Source organism: Lycium barbarum, chromosome 3 (genome assembly GCF_019175385.1).
Source record: "Lycium barbarum isolate Lr01 chromosome 3, ASM1917538v2, whole genome shotgun sequence".
Taxonomy (NCBI): domain Eukaryota; kingdom Viridiplantae; phylum Streptophyta; class Magnoliopsida; order Solanales; family Solanaceae; genus Lycium; species Lycium barbarum.
Window position 1 is genome coordinate 144,792,556 of NC_083339.1, and position 12,461 is coordinate 144,805,016.

Sequence of the window (12,461 nt, forward strand, 5' to 3'; positions counted from 1 at the left end):
GAAGAAATACAAGGCAAGTTATCCGATACTTTCAAGAATAGCTCGAGATATCCTTATGGTTCAAATATCAACCGTGGCTTCGGAAAGTGCATTTAGCCAAGGAAGACAACAAATTGGAGATCATAGACACTCATTATCCGGATTTAGCTTGCAAATATTAGTGTGCATTCGCGATTGGATTAGGTCGGAGTGACGCAACCAAAACTTACAAGCGGTGGAAGGCGAAGAGGAAGAGATTGAAGATTTGATAGCAAGTGGAGCGGACCAAATGGAAGACTTTGAAGATATCTCCATGACCGAATATGATATGGGGAAATTAGCCAAATGATTGACAATTGGTGATTTTATTATTCTGCTATTTCTTTGCAATTCATGTATTATTTGCAAGTTAAAAAAAAAAACTACAACTTGCAAATAAATGTTATCCAAGAATGAATAAAATATATGGCTCATTGAGCTTTCTTCTATTTATTTGTGTTCAAATTTTTACTTATATTAAGTTAGGAATATACCTAAAATATACTAAGAATATACTTATAATATACATCTACTTAAATTAGAAACTAGAAAGTTATATACTTGAAAAATAACTAAAATATACTAAGAATATATTTATAATATAACTATACTTAATTTATAAAATATGAATTTATAAACTTAGAAAAAACTTAAGCTATAAATAACTTAAGTTATAATATATGAGTTATAAGTATACATATAACTTAAACATATATATATATATATAAGTTATAAGTATATATAGTATACATCTAACTTAGTATATTTTAGGTATATGTAGTATAACTTAAGCATATAACTTAATATATATATACACGTATATGCTGTATTGCTGACTTGCTGTTAGCCTGTTAGTCAGTAAATATATAAACTTTACTTATAAACTTATATAACATATGTAAATATACTTACAGTATACTAATAAATATTATAGTATATATATACTATACTGAAAACAAAAAAAAAAGGAGGTTTTGGACATGTTTGAACCGGACCGGTCCGGTTTCGGGTTTTTAACCGGTAAACCAGAACCGGTGGCCGGTTCCGATTTTTTAACCGAAAACCGGCCGGTTTGTTAACCGGTTACCGGTCCGGTCCGGTTCTAACCGGTTAACAGGTTTAGTGGCGTACGGAGTTTATATGCTATGGATTCTACTGAATCCAATGTTGTAGACACATAACGTATACACATATGAAATTCTAAATTTGTTAGATATTATATTATAAACTCATAATTTTAAAAGTATTACGGTTAATTCAAAGTTAAGAACCCTAAGTGTTGAATTCAACAACATACTCAGGGCAATCCTATGTACAAGTGAAGTCTGGAGAGGATAGTGGGTAAGCAGATCTTGGCCCCTTACCACTACCTTATAATTAGGGGTGTTTGTTGGGGTTGGGAACCAATTAACGGTTATTGGTTTACGGTTAAACCAATAACCCGAACCAATTATTGGGTTATTGGGTTAATGGTTCGGGTTAATGGATTACTGGTTCGGGTATCGGGTGGTGCCCTGTGGTTATTGACTTATTGGGTCGGGTCACGGTTTGGCCATTTTTGTTAACGGGTGAACCGATAACCCGATAACCATTTATTTAATTATAATTCTACCGTTCCATATATAAAGTCACTTGACTAGATTTAGGGTTCACTTGATTTTCACTTCATAAACTCAGTCTCTCAAGCGGCGTATCACAACAAAAACCCTTCTCCTCCAACTCGCAAGACGCAAGCCCGACTTGAAAACATAAACTTACTAAACTATTTTTTACTTCTTCTACATTGCTTTCAATTCTCACTCTTGTTTATGTGTTTTTGTATTTCTCTGTTTTGGGGTGTTTGTTGGGGTTGGGAAATTAGGGAAATCACTTCCTAGCAGAAAAAGTTCTTCGTTCTTGAATTTTTTTTTGTTCGGCATAGTCTTAGGAGATGAAGCGACTTTCAGTTTTGAAGATGGGTTCCTTGTTCTTGAATTTTTTTTGTGTGAAATCTTAACGGTTAAACCGATAACCGAACTGATAACAAACAACAACCGATTAACCGATAACGCATTAACCGATATCTTAACGGTTCTTTAATGGTTTAACATGTCTACAAACCGATAACCGATAAGTTGAACCGATACCTTTGAAACCCGAACCGAACCGACCGATATGCAGCCCTACATGTAATGAGGCTGTTTTCGATAGACTGTCGGCTCAAGGATGAAAATTAAATTCATAAATGATGAAAATTGAATTCATAATGACTAAAATAATTAGAACATCAGACAACGTTTCCGTTGAAAGTCCATCGGAAACAATTACCACGAGTACGATTCTGATAATATATTTTACGAAAAGTTCCTCAAAAATTCTACTTTCTAATAGTGTCACATGATCATATATGATAGAGCTGGGAATAAGAGCAAAAAATCATATAGTAAGCTAGGGGTGTACAAAGCAAACCGACAAACCGCACCAAACCGATAATCCGAACCAATCCGAGAAAAAAATCCGACTAGTGGTTTGGTTTGACTTGGTTTGGCTTTAAAAAGAAAAACCCGAACCCTATTGGTTTGGTTTGGTTTTAGCTAAAAAAAGTCAAACCGAATCAAACCAACCCGGCATTACATTTATAAAATTTCAAACATATTTTATACATAGAAATATTTATTTATAATGTAATTTATAAATGTTTCTTTAACTTTTTCATAGTTTTTTGTCTTTTAACATATTATTTCAAGCTTGGAATTAGAATTTTGAATGGTTTAATAAGTTTTATCACTCAATGATATTAGTAACTCAAATAAAACTCAACAAAAATCAAATCAATACTAATGCTAACAGAAGAAATTCATATCTAACACTGGAATGACAATAATTTTGATATCTATTCTTTAGTTTTATATTAGTTTAGAAAGTGAAAATACATAACTTAATTTTATTTTTTTCTTTAATATCTAGTCATGTAATTAATACTTATTAGTCATATTTATTTTAGCATGACTTAGTACTTTAAGGGGTCGTTTGGTATGAAGGATAAACATAAATAGTCTTGGGATAAGAATTTAGCAATTTCTTATCCCTCGTTTGGTTAGTAATCATGAGATAAGTTATCCCCGGAGTAAAAATAGTGCTGGGATAACTTATACCTGCCACAGGGCGGAATAAGTTATCCCGGGATAAGGAAGAAACCTCTTCTTTTTAGAAATTATCCAATGTATAATACTTTTAGTCCAACATACCAAACAGTCAATAAAAAATAACTCCAGAATAACTAATCCCAGCATAACTTATCCCAACGTAATTTGTTTTTGAACCAAACGACCCCTAAGATTATGATCATTTTCTACATGCCTTATAAATTAGTTGTATTTATTGTAGCATGACTTAGTACTTTTAGATCATGAAAATTTTATTTTATGCAATTTTATTAATTTTTTTCATTGAATATTTTAGTACAATGTCATCTCTCATCACGTTTTGTGTTATTTTCTTAATAAATATCTTAATTAGATAGTCGTATCTTACTAGGACTAAAGAAATATTTGAAGTACAAGTTATATGTTTTGTATGAAGACTTTACCGGAAAAAACCCGAAAAATCCGAAAAACCCGAGCAACCCGAAAAAACCGAGAAAACCCGAGGTTGAAAAACCCGACTTTTGTTGGTTTGGTTTGGTGTATAGATTTAAAAACCCGATGCAATTGGTTTGATTTGGTCTTTAAAAAATCCGAACCAACCCGGTCCATGTACACCCCTATAGTAAGCCATAAGGTCTGCTGGATTCAGGATATAAATTTATGGGTTCAATATTTAAAGTTCTTAATATTAAATCCGTTGTAATTTTAAAACATTGCTCCATGCCTATTTAATGCAATTTTAATAAATTTTATACATAAATTCATACTCCACGTTAAAAATATTGGGTTCAGATAAACCCGGTGCTTACATGTTGCATCTGTCACTGGCCCACTACCAAGTCATACCTGAATAATAGAATTTCTAGTAGCCTTTCAATATGAATGAAGCCATATTTAAAACAGAGAGAAAAGACTGAGAGATATAATAAAGTCACAGCCTCACGGGGAAAAAATATTAAAAGGTACGTAGATGTACATTCATACTTGATTGTCGCAGATGTATTAGGAAACACATATTAGTGATATCAAAAAGTGAAGACATAATAAAGTCATGTATAAGTCGTTATAGTTAGTAATGTATTAACCTTAATACGTAACTCACAGTAAGAAATTATAAAAACGTTACTGTCAGTAACGTTTTATATATCCGTTTGCTCCGTCAGCCGTTAGATTTGTCTGTTGGATTTTTTGAATAAAATAATGTCTAATACGTTACTGGGGAATATGTTTATACTAGTTCCGTAAAGTTTCAAAAAAATGTATTATTTTCGTTAATTGATTTAAATAATGGATTATTTCGGTCAAAAATTCTAAGTACCGGCTAGTAAGTCATTCATATAGATGAAGAAAATTTCTGGCCAAGGGTTATTTTGTCTTTCTTGTTGTTACGTGAGGTTATTACCTTTAGTGGATAAAAAATTGTTACGGGTGACACCACCACATAATGTTGACAACATTGTTTTTATTAGTAGTGACAAGAATACTCTCAGACAGTGGCGTATGGAGTTTATATGCTATGGATTCTACTGAATCCAATGTTGAAGACACATAACATATACATGTATGAAATTCTAAATTTGTGAGATATTATATTATAAATTCATAATTTCAAAAGTATTACGGTATTACGGTTAATTCAGAGTTAAGAACCGTAATTGTTGAATTCAACAACATACTCAGGATAATCCTACGTATAAGTGAAGTCTGGGGAGGATAGTGGGTAAGCAGATCTTGGTCCCTTACCACTACCTTATACATGTAATGAGGCTGTTTTCGATAGACTGTCGGCTCAAGGATGAAAATTAAATTCATAAAGTTTAAATATTGAGTTTTTCTTTTGTTTTTTAGGGATTGGATTCAATACTGAATTCGTCTTTTTTTTCTCTTTTTTTAACCCCTCCCCAGGAGCTCTCTCCTTGATTCCTTGATGACTCGAATCCAGTATCTTAGAGTTGAAGGTGGAGGGCGTTTACCACTTGAACAACCCTCTTGTTCAATTCACATTTGTTCCAAAATTAACTTTGATGGATTTGGAAAGAATTGTTCATGACCGTTTAGTGCTTTCAACATGGGTGATGAGTGCGGTAGGAAGAGGGATGGGAAAAGGGATAAAAGGCCGGGCGTATTGAAGATAACTGATTGGTTCAAGTCATTTTCCTTTCTCATGTGGGATTATTATGAATTTTGTTCCCTATGCGGCAGAGAAGAAGCCATGATATGTCACTATATACACAACGGAATATTTGGATTAATTTTACTTGTCTTCTTTCCTTTCCACCTTCTCCCATCAATAATCAATTGCTATCCCCACACGGCAACACACTTGGCTTCTAAACTTGTTTCTTTTCTCTTTTGCTTGCAGGAAATTTGGATTATTATTACTAAGTGATGGGAAGACTAATGCAGCGAGTCCGCAACAATTGGGATATGGATGCTAAAAGGGTTAGGATTGAATTTTGGCAGGTTAAATGGTTAAAGTAATAAATATATAAGTTATTAATTTGCTCAAAAGAGTTTCATAGCGGATATCCTATTTGGATACTGCTATTTAACTTGTACTTAATTCTTTAAATTTATTTAATCAGTACTCAGCATTGACAATCATCAGATAACACATGATGCCGTCTACCCTCGTAAAGAGCGAGTTTAATGAAGTTGATGTTGTTGGAAAAGCTTAAAAACATTAACATATCATCATTGTTGCAAAATGGATTTTTTGATTTGTTCTTGTTTTGACAAGTTAATGATACAGGTTTGTTGTTTTTTAATATTTGAAACTTATGTCTCAAATTTGAGCTCATTTGGGCATTGAATTATGTGTTGGATTGTTGAAATTCAAATAACAAATTTTTGTTTTTGGTCAAAAGCTTATTCACCTGAACTTCAAGCATAAATGCCTAAACTTCAGCCACATAGAGCCGAAGTTCAAAGTTCAGACACTGTATGTTTGATTGTTCCGAATTAGGCGGACTTGCAAACATTTATAAACCTAGGGCATAACTTAAATAGCGATTCCTAAATCGAGTATTTGTGCACCTACCCGCTCAAAGGTTACTTGAGCTCATCGGATGAGTTGGTTCAAGATGAGGTAAATAATATTAGGTCATAGTCCAATCCGCCCAATCATTACCAAGTTTCAATGTATGTTTTGATTAATTACCAAACTGAACTAACAATTTTTTTTCCTCTTTTATTATGGCTACATATAATATATCAATTTTTCTCATCGTCAATTTGGTCTAGGCTCAACATTTAAATGAGCTAAACTGAATGGGTCATAATAGACTGAATTATCAAATAAGTGGATCACTAGCCGGTCCAAAATTGAGCGAATTTGGCAGAATCATGTTATCATTGGTTGATTTTATCAACCATATTGCACATGATAATTAGGGTGATAGGAGAAATTTGTTAGCTATGAAGAGTGAATGGACAATTGATTAAACAGTACGACGGACGCTCTGCCTCATTTAGGATTATGCGATGATTCCAATTTGTACGGAACGTTTTGAAGATGACATGACCTCTTACGTTAAATAGTTCTTTTCATACAAAACCTACTCCTTTATATGAACCGCACGTGTTTAAATCACTGTAAAGACATAAGTTAGGTCTGGCGTGATTTATAGCTTGTTTGGCCATATTTTAGGGAGTCCAAACAACAACAACATACCCAGTGAAATCCCACGGATCTGGGGAGGGTAAAGTGTACGCAGACCATACTCCTATCTCGGAAGACAGGGAGCTGTTTCCGATTTGGCCATATTTTAGGGAGTCCAAAAGTGCTAATTTTTTTAATAAAGTGTTTGTTTAAAAAAGTATTGAAAAAGATAAAGAGATTACTTTACTGCAGATATTTCACTGGAAACTCTCTTCAAATTGAACTTTTTGGTTCGTTAATAGTCGGATTGAGCTGAAAAATAATTATTAAGCTGGGTCTTAGCACTCGTTCTATTAACTGAACAGTAGATGTTATGTTTGAGGTCTAGATATAGCTCTATGTAACCGTTGTTCGGATCATGAAAACTAGCTAGTTTTTGTAAATCTGTCATTCTTCACGTGTTCAGTTGTTGTTTTTGTTACTATAATTTCCCTTTATTTGGCGTTGATATTTTGACCATTTGCACGCATTTTAGAAGACTTTTGTGGCTTTCTTTTGATATAGTAGAACCTTTTGTTGGACTGAAGGTTCCGTAAGAGGTTTCCACTTAAAATCTTGGTGGTTCTTGTGTGTAATTGTTTGTCTGTCCAAAATTATTTTGTTGCATATTGTATTTGTCGCCCACGTCAGTTTGCACTAAAATTTCTTTACTCTTATTCTAATAGATTGGAAAAAAAAAAATCCGACTTGTGTGTGCCACTACAACTATATCTTGCATTATTTTGGACTTTTGGTGATTTCTCTTCCCAACATGAACTTATTTTGTATCTGGTATTCTAGTTCCAAGCTGCTACAACATAAATGCCAGGACAGGAGAAAGTGTTCCAAGCTGCTACAACATGAATGCCAGGACACATTTTAAATAGCTTTTAAAAGATAATTAAGATGGTTATAACTAATCCATGTCAAAATATAATCTCCTACAAAATCAGTCAAAGGTTCTTTTCCAGTACAAATTCTTGAGTGAAATTGAAGCACTCCCAGACAAACTAATTTTCTGGAGATACAAAGCATCTTATATCAACAAGTTTCAGCTAATAGCATTTTCATATCATGTAACCAACGTACTCAAGCGAGCTATAAAGCTGAATTGGTCACAACTACTCCAATATGCTTACAACATCCAAGGGCTGTCAAGTCAGCGACATTCTTGTCTTCTATTTGTATTTATTTCTATCTGATTAAAAATAAATTCCTACGACCAAGAAATCCTTGGAAACTTCATTCAATTGTTGAAATTAAGACCAACACGCATCACCTATTCTTCTTTTCATATTCCTCCTGCTTTGCAGCTGATATCCAACAATGATATTATACATTCCTTGGGGAGGAGGGCTCAGATGAAGCACTGGCTGAGTCGCCTCCCGTGGGATTCAGTGATGACGAGTCACTTGTAAGAGAACCATTTCCACTTTCATCTTGTGACACAACAGGGATCTTCACCGCTGCTCTCTCCATTTCCTTCTCGATCTCTTCCTCACGACGCAATGCAGTAAATTGGCCATCTAAAGACCTGGCTGCTCCCAACCATGCAAGGACAATTACTAGGAGCACACCTCCAAGGTAAGGAGTTGAATTGGCAAGGGAACCAAAGGTCAAAATCATGAATTGCTGTATTAAGGCTCCTCCAGACTTTCCCAATGGATTGCAGACAACATCAATTGCTGCCTTCCCTTTAACCTGTTATTACAAGAAAATAACCAAGCTTAAATCTCAGGAAACAATTGGATGTTAAGTAACATCTCTGTTTTCCAGTTAGAAAAGTCCGTACAGAGGTATTTGTCAGTCATATAACCATTAGGAGCGGCAAACGGGCGGGTCAAAACGGGTTAAACAAAAACGGATAAAATATACGACCCGCCCATATTTAACACGAATAAAGAATGGGTTAACCGACTGGATAATATGGATGGTTTCAGGAATAGCCAGGTGAGAACATAAGTTAAAAGCCAAAATAAGCTTAGACTCCAAAAAAGCAAGAAATCGTGAAAAATAACAAGCAAACAAATGAGTATTATAATTTGGATGACATATTATCCATTTTTTAGTGGATAATATGCATATCTGATCCATTTTTAAATGATAGTTAACCAACCCATAGAGCACTGATTCAATACAATTTTAAGACAGGAGTAAATTAGTATATACCTTGGTGTCTTCATCCAAAGGAATGTAGGCCATTTCTTTGCAAGGATCAAACAAGCTGTACTTTGCACTCTTACTGAAAATGTTTTGCATTGCACCTACATAGACAGCTGCTAGAAGAGGAGTCATTCCGAACTTTGCAAGAGTAGGAGCTAGAGGGGCACCAAACAAAATCAGGGAGAAGAATCCAACTCCAGTAAGAAGCAAGACCGTCGGTGTTATCTTAGCCGCTGTTCCCCAACCATATTTGTCAAAGATCCACTGGCTTAACAGCATCATCGTGAAAGTTGCTATCCCAGTAGCAGTAGAAAAGTCTCCCATGAAGGAAGAGTATTCATTTGGGCTTGGGAACTGCAGAGTTAGCAAAGGGCAGAGTGTGAAAATTAGAGACAAACTAAGGTTTACATATAAAAACGCATAACACCTAGTAATAACTTACCTGAGCTTTGAGCTTAGATTTCCATGTAACCTCAACAAGGTTGATACTAATACCATATGCTACGACTAATGTTGCAAGATCCCTGATATATTTTGAAGAGGCCAAAATTTTCAAGCTCTCCATCGTACTCAGGTTAGGCTTCTCCTGCAAAAATACATTTTCAGTCAGAAAATGATACTAATAAACACAGCAAACGTGATCATTTAATAGCTCCTCATGGCTGTTTACCTTCTTCTTCTTGCTACGGGTCGGTGGAGGAACATTGTGATTCACCCACCAGTAAATGAAACAGATTGCAGCACCCATCCCCACTACAATGCTCATCATTGCTTTCAAGGAGACGGCCCAACCATCAACTCCAGGACCCAATGATTGTCTCAAATTCGAGAAGTACTTCACTGTGCGCCCAGAGAAAATAAGAGCAACATTTGCTCCAAGTCCAAACAAAGGATAGAATCTTTTAGCCTCATCAACTGTAGTAATCTACAAAATAAAAATATTTCAAGGCAACTTAAAAACAGTTTACTCCCAAAATAAAGCTCAACCACCGATAATGAAGATGTCTAGATGATTTGACCAAGTTCACAACTGGCCCTTCAAACACATGGAAAAGGAAAGAGCAGGTGATAGACCGAAACCTTTGTGAATTTTTATAACTGGATACAATGAAAAGATAAAATATAGACATGTAAAACAATGACGAAAACCGACGTATTAGTAATTTATGAGCAGAACTGCAGTATAAACGGGACAGTCTCCCACCTTATTCCCAAAAATGTGATGCAACTTATTCCAATATTTACTCTTTATTAATGTACCACTCCGTCTGTTCAAATTTATATGACATAATTTTTCTAGTCTATCAAGCTAGATCCTCTGAACTCTCCAGTGAACAGATTATAAACCAGCACATGCTAGCATAAAAAAGAACGATGAAGGAGGACAGTTGTAACGTCTAGGGGTGGATCCACCACCATTATGGTATGGGGTTCATCTGAACCCAGTACTTTCGACGCGTAATATTATGTGTAAAAATCCACTAAAATTGCAACAGAACGTAAATAGGAACCATAACTTTTAAAATATAATGGGTTCATGCAAAGAACCTTAAAGGTTGAACCCGTAGAATTTAAATCCTAAATCCACCTCTTGACTACCATCTAATCCCAAAAGTAATCTAACATTAACCTGTTCATATCACCCTAAAGTGTAGCAGTTTTAGGAATCCATTTAAATAATAAACAAAGAGCTGAAAATTCCAAATACTATGTTCTACTCCTTAAATTAATACAAGAATCTGACAACATGGACTAACCAATAAAATAATTACATAACCTATGAAATGATTACCACTTATCAGTGAACAAATGAACCATCCTAGAGTAAAGAAGACATTAGGAATCTAACAAACAGGATATAAATGGAATATACCAAGATATGCCGCCTAAATCAAAAATAGTAAATCAGTTCTTAAAAGGATCTAAAAAAAAGGATGAGAGTGATCATATATTTACCTGATTAGCAAAACCCCAAAAAAGCACTGAAATCACCACACTTCCCCAAAGTTCAGCCATGACATAGAACAAACAGAAACTCCAGATCCTTAAAATAGCTATTGGCCCAAGGAACCTTGGACCCAAAATATTCAAAAGTTGATCAGCAAGAGCTGTAGGGTGAAAATAATTGCTTAGGGGATACAAAACAAACCCAAATGCCCCAAAGAAAGCAATAAAGGGAAGTATAACAGTATAAAAAAGAGCCTGTTTTGACAAAACATTAGCCAACTTTGTATACAACAGCATGAACCCTACAGCCATAGGCAAATTCACCCATGTTTTCAAGAAAGGTATAATTTCAGCACTTGACCCTTTTGCTGTTACAACCAATACATCCTTTGTATCCCTAAGGATTGTATAATTAAAGAGAATACAAAAGAACATAGCCCCAAGTGGAATAATTTTCTTGAGGGTCACAATTTCAATTCCCATAAACTTTGGTGACTCATTTTCTGCAAAAATTTGTTCACCATCAGTAGCAGCAGCACTACAAACTGGGAAAAGCTTGTTTTTTTGACCAACCAATTGTGGCTTAAATTTTTGGAACCCATTAGAAGATAGAGATAAAGACAACCCTTCAAGGGGTTTAGGTTTTAGAGAATTAATGGAATTAAATCTATGCCTTAAAGACCCTTGAGGTAATGGGTAAAATGCCCTGGTTTTGGGTTTTGAAGGCAGAGAAAGAAGGCCTCTTGTTTGTAAAGCTTCCATTTTTCTCTATCTCTACAAGTTCAAGAAATGTAAATATTTGAGCTTTTTTAACACGTAAACATGAGAGAAAGAGAGATAAGGTTGGCGATGAAGATTTTTTTTTTTTTTTTTTTTTTTTTGAGAAAAAGGTCTCGAGAAGAAAGAGATACAACAATCTGTTTATAAATGTGTCATCAAGAACTAAAACCCTTGAATGAGACTGAAAAGGGACAAAAAATTAAAATTTAGTGCATAATTTGCTTTATAATTGTATTAAGAAAAACGTTGAAGGTGGGGTACATTCTATGTGACAAGTTGTGCACATGCACTTTGCTAAATGCTCTCAACAACTCTTCAATTTGGAATTAGTGCTAAAATTGTTGGTTCTTAATTTAGTTCTACAAAATTAGTTGTTTACTTGTAGAAAGAAATCTAATATTTGATTTATAGATTCTTTCAAAAAGAAAAAAACGATTGGGTGGCGGTAGAAAATTTGAATTTTTTTCTTTTTTTTTAAGGAAATTCACATTTACAGCTCTTTATAAACTTGTTTTTAGTTTTATGTTTTTACGAGAGATTTTAACCTTTACACATAAAAGATCTTTCAATTTTACATACAATATAAAAGATCTAAAAATGTTAGTTGGTCATGAGACCATAAGAGATCATTTTCTCCCAAATTCACGTTTTATAAAAGAGAAAAGAATCACGTCAACAGAAACTATGAGCTCATTCAAAGGTGACCCCTCAAGTGTCAACAATGATCAAAATGAGGGACGTGCACTTTTTGTAAACAGCAATCTAAGCCTTTGGAAGTAAATGTCCCA

At 34.4% G+C, this 12,461-nt stretch overlaps 1 protein-coding gene across 1 annotated transcript; it reads right to left on the reverse strand.

Annotated features, from left to right (window-relative positions):
* Nucleotides 1–7,832: 7,832 nt before the first annotated feature.
* On the reverse strand, nucleotides 7,833–11,854 carry LOC132633316 (plastidic ATP/ADP-transporter-like). The gene is made up of 5 exons (XM_060349640.1): nucleotides 10,903–11,854; nucleotides 9,617–9,871; nucleotides 9,389–9,532; nucleotides 8,953–9,300; nucleotides 7,833–8,484 (listed from the first exon to the last, which is right to left on the reverse strand). The coding sequence occupies exons 1-5, from the start codon at nucleotides 11,653–11,655 to the stop codon at nucleotides 8,116–8,118; spliced, it is 1,869 nt and encodes a 622-aa protein (XP_060205623.1). The 5' UTR covers nucleotides 11,656–11,854; the 3' UTR covers nucleotides 7,833–8,115.
* Nucleotides 11,855–12,461: the final 607 nt, after the last annotated feature.

Bases quoted from the DNA above. Each gene is read 5' to 3' on its own strand.
- LOC132633316 (XM_060349640.1), bottom strand. From the start codon at position 11,655: ATGGAAGCTTTACAAACAAGAGGCCTTCTTTCTCTGCCTTCAAAACCC. The intron at 9,533-9,616 runs GTAAACAGCCAT...GTATTTTTGCAG, and splicing joins CCCGTAGCAAGAAGAAGAAG to GAGAAGCCTAACCTGAGTAC. The intron at 9,301-9,388 runs GTAAGTTATTAC...CTAACTCTGCAG, and splicing joins AATCTAAGCTCAAAGCTCAG to TTCCCAAGCCCAAATGAATA.